The following is a 23,639-nucleotide window of genomic DNA, read 5'->3' as shown; positions in this document are numbered from 1 at the left end:
GGTGAGTCACCAAGCAGCAGGAGAGCAACAGTTAGTTAATCATATCGAAGACTACCACCCAACTCGGCTGATTCCTTCTGTTAAAAGAACACATTCAAATCTAAACCGAAGAATAAAATGACTTTTTACTCCCCACCTCTCCAAAAGACAGTAAAGACAGTATAAGCATATACCCACATCTCAAAAACCTCCCATCTACAACTCCTGCACCTCAGCCCAACCTTGAGGATACTTGCTAGGTTGGTAATATGTCCAGTGGAAGGACAGCACTTATCTGTTCGTGACAAGTCAACATTTACCAGTATTACTTTCTTATAAATGAAGAAATCAATTTCATTCAGCATGCTGACTGTGCTCAACAAATAATAATGAAAACTGAAAAAGGCAGCATGACCTAGTAAACAGAACACGGCCTTAGTGTGAGAAAGACCCCGGCCCAGCCTCCAGGCCCACCACCAACTGCTCACCCCGGAGCCAGGGGGAGCCGAGGTGAAGGACAGACACCTGCGGAACCACAAGCAGGCCTATCGGCAGGCAGCCCAAAGTGCTCGGGAGGGACGCCAGGTGCAGGCAGTCCCTGGGACTCGGCACACACTGTGCTGCACAGGAGTCACGTGAAGGCAGGAACGGCCCTCTTCAGTTGTGTCCTCACTGCTTTCCCTGAAGCGGCTGCACAGCGAGTGCTGAGTAAGGGCAGCAGACTGCCACGAAGGGAGGAGATGTGTTAGGAGCATTAACCCGGTATTTGGTGAAAAGTACTGGAGAATTAACTTTTATCTACGGCCTATTATCTTCCTGCGCCTACAAAAACGTCTAGATATTTTTTTAGCTGGGAAACTAAAAATATGAAATAAGCAGTCAAAACAGCAATTCTCATTAGAATGGAAGTTGCCAGGGTCAGCGGGTTTAATCTGTTTTGTCGATGGTCCATCTCCAAGGCCCAGGACGGGGAGGGTGTGACACATAATAAGTATCGATAAATACTTGTCAGATAGATGAAGGAATGAATTCTCATCCTGTCTCTGTGCCCATCCAAACACCTTTCCATTATTCATTTGAAAATTATTCTATGTCAGCTGCTATTTATCAATTCTCTCTAGACTAATTTCCCAAATCCTCAAAAATTTAGCTTTAGAGAAATCATTAGTTTCTACATGTAATGCAAAATTTTAAAAAGCAGACCCAATGCCCAAAGATCCTAGAAACAGGTAAGTTCCAACACGAACGGTTGGCCCTCAGTTGCTGTTACTGCCACAGATGACCGGCGCACAGCAATACTGGGACATGTCTCCAAACCACAGTGAGGAAGTTTAAATGAATTTTTTTCAGCCGGAGAACCGAGGGACAAAGCAACACTAACATACTCCTCACAAACAGCTAATCAATTTAAAAAACTCCTCAAACATAATTAAGTATAAAAACTACTACAGCATATGGTCACTGATGATAAATTACAGAACACCAGTCAAACCAATACCATTCTTCCTGTATAAACGGATCCTACGTGGGCCGTAAGACTGCAGGACCACACGTACCCCATCTACTCAATAGCTATAATCTTGTAAACAAAAATAAATGCTCATGAATCAAAGAAGAAAAAGACATAATTCCTGTCCAAGCAACCCCAGGTGATCTATCTACAAAGCTATTTTGGCTTCCAGCTTTTTCTGTACTTACTAATTGAGCTTTATCTAAAAGCAGTTCTGGGGGCGCCTGGGTGGCTCAGTCAGTTGGCCATCTCACTCATGATTGCGGCTCAGGTCACGATCTCAGGGTCCCGGGATCGAGCCCCATACCAGGCTCCATGCTCAGCGGGAGTCTGCTTGGGATTCTCTCCCTCCACCCCTCCCCCCCCACTCTCTCTTTCTCTCATCAACGCCCAAAATAAATAAATCTTTAAAAAATAAAAAATAGAAGCAGTTCTGGGTGGGAGAGCTCAATTCTCTGTTCTTCACAGCATTTCATAACACAGGTTACACACTACTATTTGAACCAAATGAACAAAGATGATGTCGCTTAGCTGAACGATAAAATGTCACATCCATATATACACGTCACATCCATACGCTACACTGGGACATGTGCAGAAACACTTCTGGAGGAATGTCAACGTGTTTCTCTACCTCATGGCTATCTTCGAACAACAGCTTTATCTTAATTAAGAGAGCTCTAAAAAGAAATATTTAGAGGCCAAACATGAAAATAAACTTGGTCAATTATTATTTTAAAACCAAACAGATCCCTTTCTCTTACAGATGGATTTCTTAGATGTACTGCTAAATTTAAAGATACTGTTTTCAAACAGTGTTCGTACATTAAACAATAGTTTGGTAAATATACACACACTTCCTTCTACTAAATTTGCCCTAAGAGTACATTTCAGTTTGTCATTTTTAGGTTAAGTATTTCATAAGGTTATTTTAGAAAAAAAAATTTTAAAAGTAGATCATTTAAAAACTTCTCCTTAAACTCTCACCATATTCACTACTTTAAATTTTGTTTTTCAATATTCATTTTTGTCCATGTGGACTCTTTTTTTATGCATAAATATACATATCCTGTGACCTTAAGGTTCTGGGTTTTTTTTAATGTCATCTTATAAGAATAACTTTTAAAAAAATAAATGGTCTAAAAAAGGTTGTCAGCCAACAGAAAAGATACTTAAATAAAATTCATTGAAAGTATAAACATTTGAAGCTAAAATAATGTAAACTGAAAGGATTTCTCACCTGGGCTCAACTCTACTAGATAGGGCAGCTTTTCGGGCGGAAGTGCGGAGCCATAGCCCGACCCCTCTGCTCTCTCCTTGCCCTTCACCAGCTTCCCATCGACGTGTTTCTTAGTTTTCTTTGGGACATAGTCTGGTGGTCTCCTCTTCAACTGAAAGACTAAAACCCCTACAACAGTACACGTTGTCAATCATCAAGCAGACTCAAACCACAGCATATGTGGCCAAATGACTCACTGTCAACTCTTCTCAGATTTACCAAGAAAATATAATTAAACATCTCCCAAGGAGTGACTGAGCGAAGGCTTACCCAATTTATACTTTTACTCAGCAGAGGAAATAATAATCACTTGTGTTTTGAAAAATTCTACTAGCAATTTCCAAAGATTATTTTAAATTAATAACTACCCAAGCACATTACATGCTTGAAAACAACATACATCAGTTTAAGAACAAATGAATGTTCATATTGGTAAATAACACCATGATCAATAAACACATTCACACACACACACCACATGCATACACAAATACATATATACAAACATATTTTTAGTTGATCTGATTTTTATTTAATTCAATTGAATTAACTCAGAATTCAAAGCAATTTGACTTTATAATTATGATTCAACTTTTAAACTGTCTAGAAAGAGGTAGACTAAGCAAGTGTACTTTAACTTAAACTATCAGTCTACATTACTGATAGGACGAACGGGCAATTTGTATGTCTTCATTACGCTAAGGCCTCTGCTCCAGGACAGCCGGCTTACAGTGTGAAGCTGAAAGCAAGAAAACTGGATTTCCTCAAAAACATAGCTTTCAACCTTCACTGCTCTGAAATAATGAGGGGAAACTGTCTGAATAGTGAACAGTCTGGATTTCTCATTTGAAATGACTAAACTCCTGGACAATCTCTAAGGCTGCAGGTCACTGTCCCCGTCATAAGCGCCCCACGTGGAGAGGACCCCACTGCTGACAGAGAACGGTGCTCTTGCACTGGCCAACACAGTGCTGGACTCCCGCCCCATTCCCTCCAGACAAGGTTCTCCTACACCGGGACAGCCTATTCCAAGTCTACACCCCAAACTCACACAAGTTGAGTGTGGCCCTCAGGACAAGGGTACCATACAGGAAGCCTCCGGTGAGTCTAGGAAGAAGCTACAAAACTATACAGCGAACAGCCACCAAAAAAAAAAAAAAAAAAAAATACTGCCACACACGCTCCCCTGCATCCTCACAGTTAAACAAATTGGGCAGAAATTTAATGTATAAGTAATTCTTAAACAAATACAACTACCCTTTACCTTTGTCACTTGGCCATTCCCTGAAGATTTGTAAAGGACACTCATCATCATCAAGGATAATTTCTTTAGCACCTTTTTCGTCAGAATGCTGGGCTCCAGGAGGAAGCATAACCTGAAAGGGAAAAATAGTTGACTGTGTTATCCCTAAAAAGTAAATTACCACGATTTACAAACCAGAATTTACTATAAATAAAAGTCACGGGGGGGGGAGGAGTTAAGATGGCGGAGGAGTAGGGGACCCCTTTTTCAGCCGGTCCTCCGAGTCGAGCTGGATAGGTACCAGACCAGCCTAAACAACCACGGAACCAGCCTGAGACGCAGGATGATGCATCTGGATCTCTACAAATGAACATCTCCAGCGCTGAGTATTGAGGTACGAAGCGGGGAGCCATGAAACTGTGCACAGATATCGGAAGATAAACGGAAGGGGGAGGGAGCCGCCGTGTTCGGGCGCCGGGAAGCGGTAGCCACTTGCACGGGAGAGTGGGCGGGGCTCGCGGACGGCACCCGCAAAACAGCAGACTGAGACTGTGAGCCGGGTACGCGCGCCACCAGGCATCTCGCGGAACACCGGAATCCCAGTGTGCTCACTGGATCCAGACTGAGACCGGGAGATCCGGGAGCGCGCGCGGGGCGGCTGGTGGCTGGCGGCATTAGAAACACAAAGGACAGAGACGCGCCAGCCCTGGAAGTGAGGGCTGGGACGCCGGGTGTGGGGCAGACATCCCGGACGCTGCTGGGTTGAGCAGCACCAACAGAAACAGAGTTAAAGTGGCCAGAACATTAGTAGAGAACGGGCCGCAATCCCTCTGTTCTGTGACAGAGGCTGAAATTTGGCCGCTGCTGCTCTGACTCTCAGAAGAGGCACAGCAAACCGCCAGGGAAAGCCGCCAGAGAACAAAAGCCTGGAAATACCGGCTCAGGGAGTGCCCATCCCCATCCCCCCTCGCAGGGGACGCCGAGACTCTACCCAAACATGGCTGCCTGAATATCGGCGCGGCAGGCCCCTCCCCCAGAACACAGAAGGCAGGCTGAAAAATCAAGAAGCCCACAACCCAGGTGCCTGGGTGGCGCAGTCACTGAGCGCCTGCCTTCGGCTTAGGGCGTGATCCCGGCTTTCCGGAAAGGAGTCCCTCATCGGGCTCCTCCGCTGGGAGCCTGCTTCTTCCTCTCCCACTCCCCTGCTTCTGTTCCCTCTCTCGCTGGTTGGCTGCCACATAAATAAATAAATAAAATCTTTAAAGAAGAAGCCCACATCCCTAAGATCCCTATAAAACAAGGGGCACGGCCTGGGACCCAGTCAATAATTTGGGCTCTGGACAACCCCGCAACCTCTCTTCATCAGAATGACAAGAAGGAGAAGCCCCCCCCAGCAAAGAAAAGACAGTGATTCTGTGGCCTCTGCCACAGAAATAATGGATATGGATGTAACCAAATTATCAGAAATGGAATTCAGAGTAACGATGGTCAAAATGATGAGTAGAATTGAAAAAACTATTAACGAAAAGGTTACTGAGAATATAGAATCCCTAAGGACAGAAATGAGAGCGAATCTGACAGAAATTAAAAATTCTATGAGCCAAATGCAGGCAAAACTAGAGGCTCTGACGGCCAGGGTCGCAGAAGCAGAGGAACAGGTTAGTGAATTGGAGGATGGGTTAATAGAGGAAAAAATGAAAATAGAAGATGGTCTTAAAAAAATCCACGCCCACGAATGTAGGTTACGGGAGATTACTGACTCAATGAAACGATCAAATGTTAGAATCATCGGCATCCCCGAGGGGGTGGAGAAAAACAGAGGTCTAGAAGAGATATTTGAACAAATTGTAGCTGAAAACTTCCCTAATCTAGCAAGGGAAACAAACATTCGTGTCCAAGAGGCAGAGAGGACCCCTCCCAAGCTCAACCATGACAAACCTACGCCACGTCACGTCATAGTGCATTTCGCAAATATTAGAAGCAAGGATACAGTATTGAAAGCGGCCAGGGCAAAGAAATTTCTCACGTACCAAGGCAAAAGCATCAGAATTACGTCAGACCTGTCTACACTGACCTGGAATGAGAGAAAGGGTTGGGGGAGCATATTTAAAGCTCTTTCAGAGAAAAACATGCAGCCAAGGATCCTTTATCCAGCAAGGCTGTCATTCAGAATTGATGGAGAAATAAAGACATTTCAGAATCGCCAGTCACTAACCAATTTTGTAACCACGAAACCAGCCCTACAGGAGATATTACGGGGGGTTCTATAAAAGTAAAAAGGCCCCAAGAGTGATACAGAACAGAAAGTCACAGCCAATACAAAGACTTTACTGGCAACATGGCAACATTAAAATCATATCTCTCAGTAATCAGTCTTAATGTAAATGGTTTGAACCATCCCATAAAACGCCACAGGGTTGCAGATTGGATAAAAAGAAATGACCCATCCATTTGCTGTCTACAAGAGACTCATTTCAAACCCAAAGATGCATTCAGACTGAGAGTAAGGGGATGGAGTACCATCTTTCACGCAAATGGACCTCAAAAGAAAGCTGGGGTAGCAATTCTCATATCAGATAAATTGGATTTTAAACTACAGACTATAGTTAGAGATGCAGAAGGGCACTATATTATTCTTAAGGGAAGTATTCAACAAGTGGATATGACAATTATAAATATATATGCCCCCAACAGGGGAGCAGCAAGATACACAAGCCAACTCTTAACCAGAATAAAGAGACATATAAATAAAAATACATTAATAGTAGGGGACCTCAACACTCCACTATCAGAAATAGACAGAACACCCTGGCAAAAACTAAGCAAAGAATCAAAGGCTTTGAATGCCATACTCGACGAGTTGGACCTCATAGATATATATAGAACACTACACCCCAGAACCAAAGAATACTCATTCTATTCTAATGCCCATGGAACATTCTCAAGAATAGACCATGTTCTGGGACACAAAACAGGTCTCAACCGATACCAAAAGATTGAAATTATCCCCTGCATATTCTCAGACCACAACGCTCTGAAATTGGAACTCAACCACAAGGAAAAATTTGGAAGAAACTCAAACACTTGGAGACTAAGAACCATCCTGCTCAGGAATGACTCGATAAACCAGGAAATCAAAAATCAAATTAAACAATTTATGGAGACCAATGAGAATGAAAATACAACAGTCCAAAACCTATGGGATACTGCAAAGGCAGTCCTAAGGGGGAAATACATAGCCATCCAAGCCTCACTCAAAAGAATAGAAAAATCTAAAATGCAGTTTTTATATTCTCACCTCAAGAAGCTGGAACAGCAACAGAGGGACAGGCCTAATCCACGCACGAGGAAGCAGTTGACCAAAATTAGAGCTGAAATCAATCAAGCAGAAACCAGAAGTACAGTAGAGCAGATCAACAGGACTAGAAGCTGGTTCTTTGAGAGAATCAATAAAATTGACAGACCACTGGCAAGACTTATCCAAAAGAAAAGAGAAAGGACCCAGATTATTAAAATTATGAATGAAAAAGGAGAGGTCACGACGAGCACCATTGAAATTGGAAGGATTATTAGAAATTTTTATCAACAGCTATATGCCAATAAACTAAGCAATCTGGAAGAGATGGAATCCTTCCTGGAAACCTATAAACTACCAAGATTGAAACCGGAAGAAATTGATTCCTTAAACAGGCCAATTAATTATGAAGAAATTGAGTTAGTGATAAACAACCTTCCAAATAACAAAACTCCAGGCCCGGATGGTTTTCCTGGGGAATTCTACCAAACATTCAAAGAAGAAATAATACCTATTCTCCTAAAGCTATTTCAAAAAATAGAAACAGAAGGAAAGCTACCAAACTCATTCTATGAGGCCAATATTACCTTGATCCCCAAACCAGGCAAAGACCCCCTCAAAAAGGAGAATTACAGACCGATTTCCCTAATGAATATGGACGCCAAAATCCTCAACAAGATACTTGCTAATAGAATCCAACAGTACATTAAAAGGATTATCCATCACGATCAAGTGGGATTCATACCTGGGATGCAAGCGTGGTTCAATATTCGCAAATCAATCAGCGTGATACATCATATCAACAAGAAAAGACTCAGGAACCATATGATCCTCTCAATCGATGCCGAAAAAGCATTTGACAAAATACAGCATCCTTTCCTGATTAAAACCCTTCAGAGTGTAGGAATAGAAGGTACATTTCTCAATCTCATAAAAGCCATCTATGAAAAGCCTACTGCAAATATTATTCTCAATGGGGAAAAGCTGGAAGCCTTTCCCTTAAGATCAGGAACTCGACAAGGATGCCCACTCTCGCCACTATTATTCAACATAGTACTAGAAGTCCTTGCAACAGCAATCAGACGACAAAAAGGGATCAAAGGTATTCAAATTGGCAAAGAAGAAGTCAAAATGTCTCTCTTTGCAGATGACATGATACTCTATATGGAAAACCCAAAAGAAGCCACTCCCAAACTATTAGAAGTTATAGAGCAATTCAGTAACGTGGCAGGATACAAAATAAATGCTCAGAAATCAGTTGCATTTCTGTACACGAATAACGAGACCGAAGAAAGAGAAATTAGGGAATCCATCCCATTTACAATAGCACCAAAAACCATACGTTACCTTGGAATTAACTTAACCAGAGACGTAAAGGACCTATATTCTAGAAACCATAAATCACTCTTAAAAGACATTGAGGAAGACATAAAAAGATGGAAAGATATTCCATGCTCATGGATCGGAAGAATTAACATAGTTAAAATGTCCATGCTACCCAGAGCAATCTACACTTTCAATGCTATCCCGATCAAAATACCAAGGACATTTTTTAAAGAACTGGAACAAACAGTCCATAAATTTGTATGGAAACAGAAAAGGCCCCGAATCTCCAAGGAACTGTTGAAAAGGAAAAACAAAGCTGGGGGCATCACAATGCCGGATTTCGAGCTGTACTACAAAGCTGTGATCACAAAGACAGCATGGTACTGGCACAAAAACAGACACATAGACCAATGGAACAGAATAGAGAGCCCAGAAATGGACCCTCGGCTCTTTGGGCAACTAATATTTGATAAAGCAGGAAAAAACATCCGGTGGGAAAAAGACAGTCTCTTCAATAAATGGTGCTGGGAAAATTGGACAGCTACATGCAAGAGAATGAAACTTGACTACTATCTCACACCATACACAAAAATAAACTCCAAATGGATGAAAGACCTCGATGTGAGACAGGAATCCATCAAAATTCTAGAGGAGAACATAGGCAACAACCTCTACGACATCGGCCAAAGCAACCTTTTTCATGACACATCCCCAAAGGCAAGAGAAACAAAAGATAAAATGAATTTATGGGACTTCATCAAGATTAAAAGTTTCTGCACAGCCAAGGAAACAGTCAGAAAAACTAAGAGGCAGCCCACGGAATGGGAGAAGATATTTGCAAATGACACTACAGATAAAGGACTGGTATCCAAGATCTACAAAGAACTTCTCAAACTCAATACACGAGAAACAAATAAACAAATCAAAAAATGGGCAGAAGATATGAACAGACACTTTTCCAATGAAGACATACAAATGGCTAACAGACACATGAAAAAATGTTCAAAATCATTAGCCATCAAGGAAATTCAAATCAAAACCACACCGAGATACCACCTTACGCCAGTTAGAATGGCAAAAATAGACAAGGCAAGAAACAACAATTGTTGGAGAGGATGTGGAGAAAGGGGATCCCTCCTACATTGTTGGTGGGAATGCAAGTTGGTACAGCCACTCTGGAAAACAGTGTGGAGGTCCCTTAAAAAGTTAAAAATTGAGCTACCCTATGATCCAGCCATTGCACTACTGGGTATTTACCCCAAAGATACAGACGTAGTGAAGAGAAGGGCCATATGCACCCCAATGTTCATAGCAGCAATGTCCACAATAGCTAAATTGTGGAAGGAGCCGAGATGCCCTTCAACAGATGACTGGATTAAGAAGTTGTGGTCCATATATACAATGGAATATTACTCAGCTATCAGAAAGAATGAGTTCTCAACATTTGCTACAACATGGACAGCACTGGAGGAGATAATGCTAAGTGAAATAAGTCAAGCAGAGAAAGACAACTATCATATGATTTCTCTCATCTATGGAACATAAGAACTAGGATGATCGGTAGGGGAAGAAAGGGATAAAGAAAGGGGGGATAATCAGAAGGGGGAATGAAACATGAGAGACTATGGACTATGAGAAACAAACTGAGGACTTCAGAGGGGAGGGGGGTGGGGGAATGGGATAGACCGGTGATGGGTAGTAAGGAGGGCACGTATTGCATGGTGCACTGGGTGTTATACACAACTAATGAATCATCGAGCCTTACATCGGAAACCGGGGATGTACTGTATGGTGACTAACATAATATAATAAAAAATCATTTAAAAAAATAAATAAATAAAAAAATAAATAAAAGTCACGGTAGAATTAAACTGATCAAACACTACAAACAATTCTCCAACTATCAATGAAAGTGAAGGACAACAGCTTCCAATGACAAGCTTAGCCAGGTGATTGGGCTGTTTTTATCTACCTGCCTCTCTGGTCCCCAAAAAGAACTAGTGGAGTAATTTTTTTTTGTTTTTTATCAAACTCTTATAGGGAAGGATGGTATGTAATGGTCAAATTTAAGTAATTTCTTAAGGAAAGATCACTCCACTACTGCTCAGTCTCTGGTCCCTAACCCACCTTCACATCAACAAATAATTGTTTTTATAACTAACATAATAAAAAAATCATTATAATAAAAAATAAAAAATAAAGTAGTTTCATCTAATGTGAGATCTCTCAGGAGAACCTAACAAAACAGCACAGCATTCTTCTTCTTGGAGATAATCTGTCTTTATGATTAAATTTTAATCAGATCATTTAGCTATACCACAGGACTATTCATTCAACAAATGTTTTTAAGCATCTGTTTTAAAAGACTGCATTCATGACACTCTTAAAAATCAAAATGCTGTATTAATTTTTATGTTTTTATGGTAGCCAAACAGTTTTCTTAATCATTTGAGAAAGACCTCAGTAATACAGATGAAAAGTCTAGGTGACAGTAGCCCAATAATCTCATGCATCTGCTGGATTTTTGCCCCTCCTTCATTCTAATTTAGTATTTTGTTTTGTTTCGTTTTATTTATTTTTTTTTTTGGTGTAATGTTCCATGATTCATTACTTGCGTATAACACCCAGTGCACCATGCAATACGTGCCCTCCTTAATACCCATCACCGGCCTATCCCATTCCCCATCCCCCTCCCCTCTGAAGCCCTCAGTTTGTTTCCCAGAGTCCATAGTCTCTCATGGTTCATTCCCCCTTCTGTTTACCCCCCCTTTCTTCTTCCCTTTCTTCTCCTACTAATCTTCCTACTTCTTATGTTCCATAAATGAGTGAAACCATATGATAATTGTCTTTCTCTGCTTGACTTATTTCGCTTAGCATTATCTCCTCCAGTGCTGTCCATGTTGCAGCAAATGTTGAGAAATCGTACCCCAAAGATACAGACGTAGTGAAGAGAAGGGCCATATGCACCCCAATGTTCATAGCAGCATTGTCCACAATAGCTAAATCGTGGAAGGAGCTGAGATGCCCTTCAACAGATGACTGGATTAAGAAGATGTGGTCCATATATACAATGGAATATTACTCAACCATCATTCTAATTTAGTATTAACGCAAACCAACACACAACTATAGAAAACAGGTGAAGCAGCCAAGCCACTGGCATCTGAACATTATTTTCAACCTATGGTACCGCAATAACGTTATCTCAATAAACCTTACCGTCCAAATACATCATCATATTCATATACCAAATGGATTAGAGTCTTCTACAGAACCCTGTAACTTCTCTCTACAGAACCCTGTAACTTCTGTCTATACTGCTTCAAATTACCTGAAAAAGACAAATGTATTACAACACACTGTCTTGCTAAAGTAATTAATCTTTCCTTATACCGTTTTGTATTAAATTCAGTATCTTGGGCTTAGAACACACACGGGGCGCCTGGGTGGCACAGCGGTTAAGCGTCTGCCTTCGGCTCAGGGCGTGATCCCGGCGTTGTGGGATCGAGCCCCACATCAGGCTCTTCTGCTGTGAGCCTGCTTCTTCCTCTCCCACTCCCCCTGCTTGTGTTCCCTCTCTCGCTGGCTGTCTCTATCTCTGTCGAATAAATAAATAAATAAACACATCTTTTAAAAAAAAAAGAAAGAACACACATAGTTCAGAACCTGACTTCACTCCTCTCTTATGTCCCAATCTTTGTCACGCACCCTGGTAGATCCCAGCCACACCCAACTACTCAGAGCTCTCAGATTAGGCCAGGAGTTCCACGTGTCACGATCTCTTGAGCCTAAAAGGCTCAATTCCCAGAGTCCATGTCTAACTCAACCACAGCTCCTCCAGGAAGCCTTCCCTGACCACCACTCTCATTCCAGTGCTCCTTGTTTCTTATTTCTCACTCCTGGCTTCTCTGTCTCCATTTAGTGTAAGTTCTTTTAGAAACAGCTCTTGCTTGTTGTATCCCAACAGAGTATCTAACAAGTAAGAGGAACTTAAATATTTACTGAATAATTAAATAGCTAAAATAACAAATGAACGAATATGGAAGTGCTACCTATCACATAAGTGGTAAGACGGCAAACCAAGAGAACAAAGAATACCTAACTCAAGACTAAAACAATAATGAAGTCCTGCTCCTGATCTGCACTCCTGGAAGCCTGCGAAGTGGAATCTGTAAGGACGTAACAGAACAGAACAAACCCAAAGCAGGAGACCTCAAAAGAAAACATCAAATGACCTCAAAAAGGCCTGCCACTACATGCCCAAAGTAGGTTTCTGTAACTTCATGACCCCGATTAAGGTACCCTTTCATGTTGGAATTTCATCAGTAAAAGTACAGCAGAAATTTATGAAAGGGAAAAAAATGATAGTTCATTACCACATAATGTATCAAATGCAACTTTACGTGGAATTAAGTATTATTTAATAGATTTACATGCACTTACACAAAAACATTCCCTTGGCAAACACCTCAGCAGTCCCAAGTCTCAGGCGCAAGGCTAGGCGCTGGTAACGAAGTTCCTGCCCTGGGTGCTCACAGACCAGCAGGGGCGCAGCTGGAAGAGGGCCAGGTCTCTGTTCAGCACGGCAGACCCTAGGCACACTACTGATTGACTGATTTTATTCTGACCAGGCACACTTTCTACAGCCATTACTAACCAAAAGCATAAGGAACATGTATCCAAATCCATCCTTCTCCATGGGCCCAATTACTCCGGAGGCATTAGCATACTTCCCGGATATACAGTAATGCTCGCTATGTATTCCTCCTGAACAGAAAAGCAACAATCTCACCAAACCCAGCATTACTACAACAGGGTTTTCCTCTACCTCATACTTAACCACCAGGAGGAAAATGCACCAGAATGTCCCGTATCTGAAGTATTTCCCCTTCAGAGGGAATGCATGATTACCTACTCTCCCTTCCTCACCCCACAAATCCCCTCCCCTCCCCAAAGTAGGGTAGAATTTCAGTTCAGGACACTGTTTCTTTATCTATGAACCCTATTCTCCAGAAATCCAGTATAAAATGTATCCTTTATTTCTGGAAGCATCACTGTCCCTTCTAATTTATCAATACCATTTCTTACTCTCTCCTAGTGAGACCAAAGGAAATGAAAGAGCATATCGAAAAACAACACTCATGATCACCTTTCCCTACCTCACAAAGAAATGAGCTTTGGGTTTTGTTTTGGTTCTTTTTGGGTTTTTTTTGGTTCCAAATAATACAGGTTCACTGTAAAAAACTGCAATATAGAAAAGCATAAGTAAGAAAAAAAACCCACTGTGAGATAACTGTTTTTACAATCGCTCCTTCAGTAATGATATTTATGCATCGATCCATCTCGTTTAAAAGGGCTCTCATCTGAATCACACGTATATTTCCGTCTTCTTTTCCTCCTCCCTCCCTTCATGCAGGTAACTGGTAAGCTGCTGTGTAGTTTTCCTAGGTGTCTTTCTCCACGGTCATGGATGCACACACGCAGAGTTGTGTTGTTCCATTTTATAAAATGTATGTATCCCCAAGTCAACTCGTGTAGATTTAATTCATGATGTTTCATAGCGACAGGTCTCCAGTGGCACAAGCATTCCTTTAGCGACGGGTGTTTCGTTTGTTGCTTCTTTATTGCTGTAACACGCAGAACTGAAGAGAGACCCTCACAGAAGCACACTCCGGAATTTACCGGCCATCTGTTTTAGACAGTAGAACTACCATTTATCAGCTCACTAGAAACACTATTTTCAATCTCAAACACCCTCTCCACTGGGCAGCGGGTGCTATGTAGGGTGACTGCACAGAGAGACACCTTCCAGACTCTCTCTCCTTCTTCATCACCCTTGCGATGACCTCCTGTGCTAGATCCTGTTCGGGGAGCCTGTACTGTTCCACTTCTTGGCCCACTCCATCATTTTGCTGGAGGACGTCCTCCCTGAGAAAGGCTGAGTGGGTGGTAAACTTTGCCCTGAATGTTTTGAAATGTCTTTGTTCCATTCATCTAGCACTCGACAGTTTGGATTGGAAATCATTTCACTCTGAATCAGAAAGCACTGTGTCATGTCATGTAGTCCAGACTCCACGGTTATGCTGAAATGACTGGCACCAATCTTGCCCCCCGGCCCTTTACATGGGACCGGAATCTTTTTCTTTGGAATCATTATACTCTTTTCTCTAGTCTTCTATAATTTCAAAATAATACACCTTGGTTTGGCTCTTTTTTGAAGTAACTGTACCATTATTCAGTGGGCCCTTTTCGAGCTAGAAACTCAAACCCTTCAGTTCTGGGAGACATCCTGGCACATGTCCTTGGTAACCTCTCTCCCCACGTCCTCTTGCTCTCCCTCGCTGGCCCTCCTTCAGCTAAGTGCTACGTATTCTACAAGATGACCTCACTTTCTGATCTCTTCTCTTTCTGTTCTACCTTGGGCACATATCCTGAACTTTATCTTCCAGTCCTTCTATTAGCATTTTTCTCCTATCCCTTATTTACTTATATTTTAAATTTCCAAGGTCTCCTTCTCTGAGTGTCCTCACGACAGCATTGCAGTCTTATTCCACAGACGCACAGTCTTCCTTATCCCTGAGTCTCTCAGTTTTTGAACATTTCCATCTGCTTTCTGCCTTGTCTCATCCATGAAATAAGACCAGGTTCTTTTACCTGTTTGTGTTGGTCTGTCCTTCATTTTAAAAGTGTTTTAAATGTCTGTTGGAGCTTGGCCATCCGTTCACATTCAATAGTGAGGCTCAACCAAGTTCAAGGTGAGGGCTGAGCGTATTACTGAGGGCAAGGATTACTGTCGGGAGCCCGCTGAGTGAGGTTATTGGACTGAACTTCCACAGGTCAGTTTCCATACAGATCCCTCTCACTTGGCTGGAGACTGCCTTCTGGGAGAACTCATTAAATCTTCTGGCTGTCAGTACCCTGGGCAGAGCTTCCACTCCACCCTCCCATCTTCGTAAATACCCCTGCCATACCCTGCTATGCCTGTTACCCCCAAATGCAAGGCCTCCTCCCCAGTCACCTCTACCACAGCCTTCAGATGGAGAGAGGACACAGCAGCGGGGATGGGGAAGGGAATCTGGTGGGGTCTACAGCTTCCTATGAAAACTTTCAACCCAATTTCATTTTAGCCCAACTTCAATGCTAATTCAGCAAGTGCTAAAAAGCCCCTCATTCCCAAGTCTGCTGGGGGTTGTGATGCGGACACTTGGCCAGTTTCTTTCTGCTAGGTTCTCTCTGCAGGTTTCCTTGGGCCCAACAAGTGGGATACCAGTCATTTACTTCTACAGAATTTCATTCATAACTCTGCTCTTTTGTCATCTCTTCTTTCATTCTCTTTGTTCTTGTGCATTTATACAGATTATTTTCTTTATTGTGATTTTAATGAGAAAAAAATTGGTTTTCTTATTTTCAGCTAAAAACTGAGCTATATTCATAAAATTACCCAACTGCCAAACAGTTTTTCCAATCGAATACAACTTCTTAGCTTTTCAACAACAACAACAAAAAAGCCATAAAACTCAACAAGCCCTTTTATTTAATTCCATCTGCAACTAACAAAAGAGGTCTAAGACCTCTACACTGAACACTACAAAATACTGCTAGGGCTTAAAGACCACATCAACAAAGAGGCTCCCTGTATTCACAGCCTGGCAGACTGGACACTGCAGGGGTGGACATCTCTCTGACTCATCTACAGAACCCATGCACACCCAGTCACAATTCCAGCACCTTCTGCGTACAAACAGACAAGCTGATTGTGAAGTTTATTCAGAAACACAAATGACCTAGAATAACTGAAGCAATTTTTAAAAGCAAAAACAAAATCAGGACTTACTTTACCCAGTAAAATTCTAAGACTCATTATAAATCTACAGTGATCAATACAGCCTGATGCTCACAGAAAGACACAAGACATCCAGATTAACAAAAGAGACCCCAGAGGTTGAACCACATACAGATGTGGCCAAGTGATTTTCAACACAGGTGTCAAACCACTCAGCAGGAGAAAAGAAAGCCTTCTTAATGAATGGTGCTGGACCAACTGGATACCTGCATGGAAAAAAATGAACATCTACCCGAATTTCACACCGTACAACAAATGTTAACTTGAAAGGGAACATACAGACCTAAGTGTCAAAACTAAAACGATAAAACTTCTGTAAGACACAGCAGGAGGGGCACCTGGGTGGCTCAGTTAAGCATCCGACTTCTGCTCAGATCATGATCCTGGGGTCCTGGGATCGAGCCCTGCATCAGGCTCCCTGCTCAGCGGAAAGTCTGCTTCTCCCTCTCCCTCTGCCCCTCCACACTGCTCATGCTTTCTCTCTCTCTCTCAAATAAATAAATAAAATCTTTAAAAAAAAAACCAACATTTTTAATTTCCCTGTTGAGATATACAGCTTAAGTCCTATGTATTAAGTCACATATATTGCGAATGTTTTTTCCCAGTCTGTGACTTGGTTTGACTTTTCATTTTTTAATGATGCCCTTTAGAGAATAAATCTTTTTTTATTTTTGTGGAAGTCAGGGATGAATTACACAGAGGCACACAGAGACTTCTGCAGTGCCAAGGTGTTCCTCGTGGGGGCGCACCAGTCCCAGAGGTGCTGCAGAGGGTAAGCATGTGCATTTTACCACACTGTAACCACTCCTCCATAATCCTGTGTGTGTGGGGGGAACCGAAATGAGGAACCCCACTATTTTATGATTTAGTAATCATCTGCTAAGATGAGGAAAGGAAGACATCTCTGGTGAAATCCAGTGCCAGTGTGATCTGACAGGGAAATCCTGGTCATGAAGAAGTCACCACACACTTGTCACTGACTTTAGGGTTAAGAGTTGTCCAAGTAGTCTGTCTCAGAAGAGAAAACCTGCTGGATTTTACTTAATGTGACCCACTCAGTTCTGAGGAATAAGAGCTCCCAAACCTTGTGAGAACTGGACGAAAGATACTCAGTCTGTACCTGTAAGAAATGACAGACGATGACTGAGCGCAGACACCAAGTGCTAGTTAGAACAGCAAACTGGAGTTTTTATTGAGAAGCTGACTCTTCATCATGTATCTTAGTAAAACCATTAGAAAAACACTTTACAAATATTAAGTTACCTACATATGCAAAACAAGAAGAAAATTAGCCTACATTTAACTTCATTTAAAGACTATCTTTCCACTTAAATGTGAAGTTGTAGCATGTGTAATACTGCTAAGTTCTGATTTGATAGTTACTTACCCGGGCAATGCAGTAATCCTTGGGATTTTCCTTCTCCAGGCCATATTTCTCTAAAGCTTCAGCCACAGCGAAGTCTGCAGGATCTGTGGTAGACAGCAGGATTGTCTTGTACGGAATATTTGGTTTTAAACTATCTGCATAAATTCTCAATGTTCCACCTGAAAAAAACATTTTGACATCTTTGAGCACTACTTTATTTTATTCCAATAACAATAATAGCTAACATTTATGATCACTTCAAAACAAAGGGCACCTAAGTTCCAGCAGGAAGGAGTACAAAGATGGAATCTGTGTAATAATTCCATATTCATGTCCTCCTGGAAAACACACATTTACAGTCACTTGTTGGTTTAACAACACTTGGCTATAGTGAGTAATTCTGTATGACAAAGACTGTTTCTGTCCCCTCTTCAAGCCCTAACAGTTTTTATAATGATGAAATGATTTTCACTATGGGTAAAGGATGAGAAAAGAAACTCCAGAGTGTTCTGATAGTGCTGCCTGTCAACATGTTTAAGCACATATAAACTCACACGTACTGGGGGCCCCCCGTGTTCCAATGCTGAGGACACAGCAATGAACAGGTCGGTGTCCTCGCCCGCCAACAGCTTACAGTGTAGTTGTGGGGCGCAGGAGGAGACGACCAACAAGAAAACAGGATAGTGGTACATGTTGTGACAAACACAAGTAGAGCTGTGAGAAAGAAAATGGCCAAGAGCTTCCTGGGACTGTAAAGGCTTCTATGAAGATGAGCACCTGCCACGAACCCTGAGGGACACACAGCAGCCTCATGGCCACCTCAAGAGCTTCTTGGGCAGAGGGACTTGGAGGTGCTAAGGCCTACAGCTGGCATGGGTCTGGCTGGGCTCACCAGCCCGAGATGAACCCCAGGTGAAAAGAGGGAAATGCAGTGAGACTGGCCGAGGCCAGCTCACATAGGACTTCCTCACCCACGACCACGCTGGCCAAGGCCAGACCATGATCTGAGAGTCTGGACTTGACTCTAGTTGAAGCGGTAGCCACTGGGAGGCTTTGGCTCTGTGTGTGTGCACGCACGGAAGAGTGAGCCTGTGCCTGTGTATGTAGGAGTGTGCAGAATGCCACTCGTGCTTCCCCACGAGGCCCCAGCTTCTGGGTAAAGAACAGCTGCAGGTGGCGATGACAGCACAGCAGGGAGGCCAGTACTGGACACACATTCCACTGCACCAAAACGCAGTCCCTTCTGATTTAATCACACTCTACTTCCACGTGCATATTTGAATTTATAAGAAAAACATGTACAAGAGAATGAGTAAAAATTTTGTAGACTAAGGTAACAACTCTGTGTGCTTTAGTGAGACAACCAAAGAGCAAACCAGACCACACCTGTTTTGAAAGCTGAAGAGATGGACTTGTATCCTCACCTACATGACTACCAAAAAATGCAAATGATCAGAAATTTAATTTTTCTAAAAAATTCTGCATCTGCTAAAAGCCAAGACAAGTTCTTTGCAATCCCAAAGTTAGAGATCATAGAGGATGAAAGACTATTTGGTGTGAAAAAATTTAAGGTCAGGGTTTACCAGAAAATCATTTAAAAAGTCAGTATGGTTCCTATGGATAACATAATTTTAAGCAGCACTTCTTCTAAAGGATACATCATGATGAGGTAGCTATAAAATTCATATTCACTAGCCAAATGAACTTAGCTATTGGATGGAATGACTTTCAGCACCCATCCGAATGTTTTAGAGTATCTAAAACTCGACTTGGTTTTAGTATAATGAGCGTGGAGTCTAATTCAAAAGGTTTTCACAGTTGATAAGCCTAACACCATGGTACCCTCATCGTAGAGATGCACACCACCGAATCCGCTACGGAAGAAGAGGGGAGCAGTGCACCATTTAAAGTCCCTACTATGGACTGAAACTGCCTTGTGTAAATGTATGTTTCAGCTCTAAGACTAAGTAGGACTGCTACACCCAGCTCTGAAGAGGAGCACACCAAGGCCTGCGGTTCTCCAGGACCCCAACTACGGGACCCCTGTCACAGTGCCCTGCCGCTCCCAAAACAGCTCGTGAGAAAGCTGAGGCAGGAGGACAGACTCCTAGAAAAGCCTCATGATGCTGCCAACGACGTCCCAGCAAGAAATCCACGGCCATAACTGTGCCACGAATCAACAAACTGAGATATACAGGGCATTTCGGGGCCAACTACACTTTGAGGATACCACAGAGTGAATATACCAGAGCATTAAAAGGCTTTACAAAGTCCAGGGTCTAAGCTTCTTACAAGCTAGGAGTCTGATCAGCTGTGTAGTGAGTCAGGTCTTGAGAACTCAGGGAACCAATCCTCAGGCTAACCACACAGGAAAATAACAGACTGAACTGTCCGTCCCAGAAGCCTTACCCACATGTGACCACGACCCCCACATTTTCTACCAACAAAACAGTTAAGCTAGTAACTATTAACAGGTTATGAAAATATATTTTCTAAGTCATTTATTCAAGACAAACAAAATAGCTGAACTTAATATATTTGATGTCCTTAGTATTAACCATTAACAGCTATTTTGCTAACAATATTTAGTTTTTTAGGGTTTCCTGGAAGTCTATATAGAAAAATGTCCCTTCTTCTCCCAACTATCCCTTTAACCTCTACTTCTTGGATCTTCTGCTAGTTTTCCTCCTGATTCTTTGGGGTTTTTTTTTGTTTTGTTTTGTTTTTTCCCCTCTTGTCTTTGCCTACTCCTCTCAACAGTGGCCTTCCCTTAAATTCTTCCATTACCTGTATATTTTCTACCAAAAAGGATCTCACTCATGCCCAGTGATGCTGGCTGGCAACCACAGATTACTCCCAATCTCTCTTTCCATCTGACACTGCTAACCAGAACCTGGTCTCAAGCCACTGAACTACCAGGTCAGAACATCCCCCAGATCACAGGAGCAGCTCCATGAAACCTGGCTTCCACTCCCAGACATTCTCTCACTGCCATCCATCAATACCCACCTGACTGGAAACGGGTGTTACAGTCCGTACCAGCCAACTGCGCTCAGAGATCCATCCCTCACGCAGGCAGCATGTGCTCACTTCCAAATTCAATTCCGTCAGATCCATCCTCTACTCTGCTCCCATGGAAACCACTCCAGACCTGAAGCTTAGGCTACATTAAAACCTTTCTGAACTCCCACCTTAAAACTGTTCAGCAGCTTATTAACATATCATATCCAATTTTTCCACCAAATTTTCCCAATAAATATGGGTCTCTGTGGGCACAGCCTGAAGTGACATGCAAAGAGTTTCCTGTAACAATACATATAAGTGTTACACTCTAATCCACATTAAAAGCGTATTTCTTCTAAAAATATTTTATTAAGTTACTTACAAAAATGGATCCTCTCAGCTAGCCTATGTTTACCATGACTCACACGTCCCTGAGCATACTTGAATATTCCTTAAGGAATCACTGAGGAAATGATCATTTCGATCATGTCAAACTCCTTCCTATGAGAATCCCTCCAGGTCTGTCCAGCGGTAGGTCAGCATATGTTAGGCATCTCTGAGCATTCCTCTTGTTCTTTCAAAAATTTTACTACCTTTCTTCTTCGTTTTTGTATTTTCATTCCCTCCTCTTCCTTTTTTTTTCTTTAGTGCATATATTTCTAAGTTATTTCAAATCTTTCATCAAACAAGACAGGATATATATAAACAGATTATCAGCTGGATCTCAAAGTAATCTGTAACATTATTTATGGAACTAATGCGTAATCTCACTCTCCTCACTGTTTCTGAATCAGTGACACTACAGTTCCCACAAAACATGTAACTAAGACTCAGTTAGAAGGGTGCTGAGGATCACAGTGAACACGGGATGGAGCCAGCTTCCATCAGGCTGGCAGCCGTGGGGAACGCTACACTGAAACAGTGCCCTGTCTAAGTTCCAAAGACATGGGAATACTGAGTAATTTGGGATTTGCTTCAAACTAGTCCAGTTTGGGAACAGGAGTAACAGAGGCAGGAGCAGAGATGAGACACGAGTTATTAATTATGGAAGCTGCATAATAAGTACACGGGAATCTTTCTGTCTTCTTTCATATATATTTTCCAGAATTCAAAAATAAAAACAAAAAAGAGCCGCACTGGGGAAAAATACGTAACTAAACATATCTCCTAGTGAACGGAACTCCTGTACTTAAGGCAAAGCTGGTCCTGTAGCAGACCCACAGGGCACACGGCGCCGCTTGCGGCACAGCATGGGGATCGCGGGCCACGGGTACCTGAGTCGGGCCGCCCATCCGAGCTCCGGAACTCCTGCATCCTCCTCTCTAGTTTCTGCTGCCGGCGACGCTTCATGACCACCTCCGGATTCGAAATTGTTCGGGTAAAGCTAGTTTCAGGCATGTCTTTGTAAACCTCTGCAGCCAGTCGGGAATTCTCACTGTAAAAAAAGAAAGGCACCGACAGTATTTTCTAAGTGTTGTATTAGAAGGAGTTGCACTATAATCAGACAAACATCCCCATGGCGGATGTCCGTGGGCTCGTGCTGTCCCGAGCACCGGCGTGCTGTGGACCAGTGACCACGTGCTGACGAGTGCTGCGGATACAAAACGAAGGTCCTCTCGGTACAAGCAACACACTAAATTAAATAGAAATTTATCATTGAAATCTCATGGTGAGTTTATGTAACTTAATTATTGTGGGTTCACTAATCAGGCTAAAAGAAAAATGTATAAATTATACATGTCAGGAATTTCCACCAGTGTTTTCCTAACATAGACGAAATGAGTGATAAAACATTCCAACCATAAGAAGTAGAGGATCGAATATACTTTTATTTAGTAAAAATCTCTCTTAAAATTATAGTAAATCTTGAACTCAAATGGCATAATTTTTAAAGAACTAAATGATTTACCAACATTCACTTTCTTGAAGCTAAATTTTCAAAAGAAAATGCTCCAGCAGTTCCTCTGACAAGGAGTCAACTATAGAGAATGAGGAGTTGAAGACTGCATATTAAAGAAAGACTGATGACTAAATTTTGATAAATATACTTTAAAGACTTCATTCTTAACCATAAAAATAATTTAACTAAAAACCGATCAAGCACTGGGGCCCCTGGGTGGTTCAGTGGGCTGAGCGTTAGACTCTTGGTTTTGGCTCAGGTCTTAATCTCAGGGTCCCGAGATCGAGCCCCATGTGAGGCCCAGTACTCAGGAGGGAGTCTGCTTGAGAGTCTCTCTCTGCCCTTCCCCCACGCCCCTGCTCACTCTTTCTAACACAAAATCAAGCTTTGAATCAACCAAATTCAACAACTGAACTTGTTTTAAGTAACTAATTTTCTAAAAACAGACCACATATCACCCTATAAACCTGATAAATAGGACAAACCATAGCCTAAGTTTCAAATGCTCCTTTTCTTAGGTTTTTTCATGTATAAGCAATATATTTATACAAATTCTGTCTCCTGTTTATGCTAAGTAGAGCCTTACTATGTAATACTTTACTCAAGAGTTTATGCTCATTACACAGACATCACTACCTGACGGATTAATACCTAAACCCACTTTGATGCAATCTGAAATGGGCTCGATTCCACTCCACAGTGGAACATCATTAACTAAGGAACGGTTAATTGTCCTCAATAGATACAGGACACTGTACCAAACAATAAAGAAAGACTTGAAGAAGTCACTACAACAGAACAGAAATGGTCAGTGAATGTGTAAAAAGACATCTACCTTGTTAATGGGAAGATAAATTCGAGTTATTGGAGGTATTACACACTGTGGAGGAGAGAG

General features: G+C 42.0%; 1 protein-coding gene across 25 annotated transcripts in view; it reads right to left on the bottom strand.

The window, feature by feature from the left end:
* The window catches only part of AFDN (afadin, adherens junction formation factor), a 144,567-nt gene that overhangs the window by 74,564 nt on the left and 46,364 nt on the right, over window positions 1–23,639 (bottom strand). For all 25 annotated transcript variants that reach the window (XM_087865657.1, XM_087865656.1, XM_087865655.1 and 22 more), the window contains exons 5-8: window positions 22,119–22,279; window positions 17,863–18,020; window positions 4,033–4,144; window positions 2,730–2,897 (exon numbers count right to left, since the gene is read on the bottom strand). In XM_087865657.1, coding sequence (XP_087721783.1) covers window positions 2,730–2,897; window positions 4,033–4,144; window positions 17,863–18,020; window positions 22,119–22,279 — 599 coding nt within the window. The remainder of the gene's footprint in view (window positions 1–2,729; window positions 2,898–4,032; window positions 4,145–17,862; window positions 18,021–22,118; window positions 22,280–23,639) is intronic.

This window comes from Ursus americanus, chromosome 11 (genome assembly GCF_024610735.1).
Source record: "Ursus americanus isolate L20-20 chromosome 11, mUrsAme1.1.p, whole genome shotgun sequence".
NCBI classification, from domain to species: Eukaryota; Metazoa; Chordata; class Mammalia; order Carnivora; family Ursidae; genus Ursus; species Ursus americanus.
The sequence above is the reverse complement of the archived record's forward strand: the minus strand, read 5'-3'. Positions and strand labels throughout refer to the sequence as shown.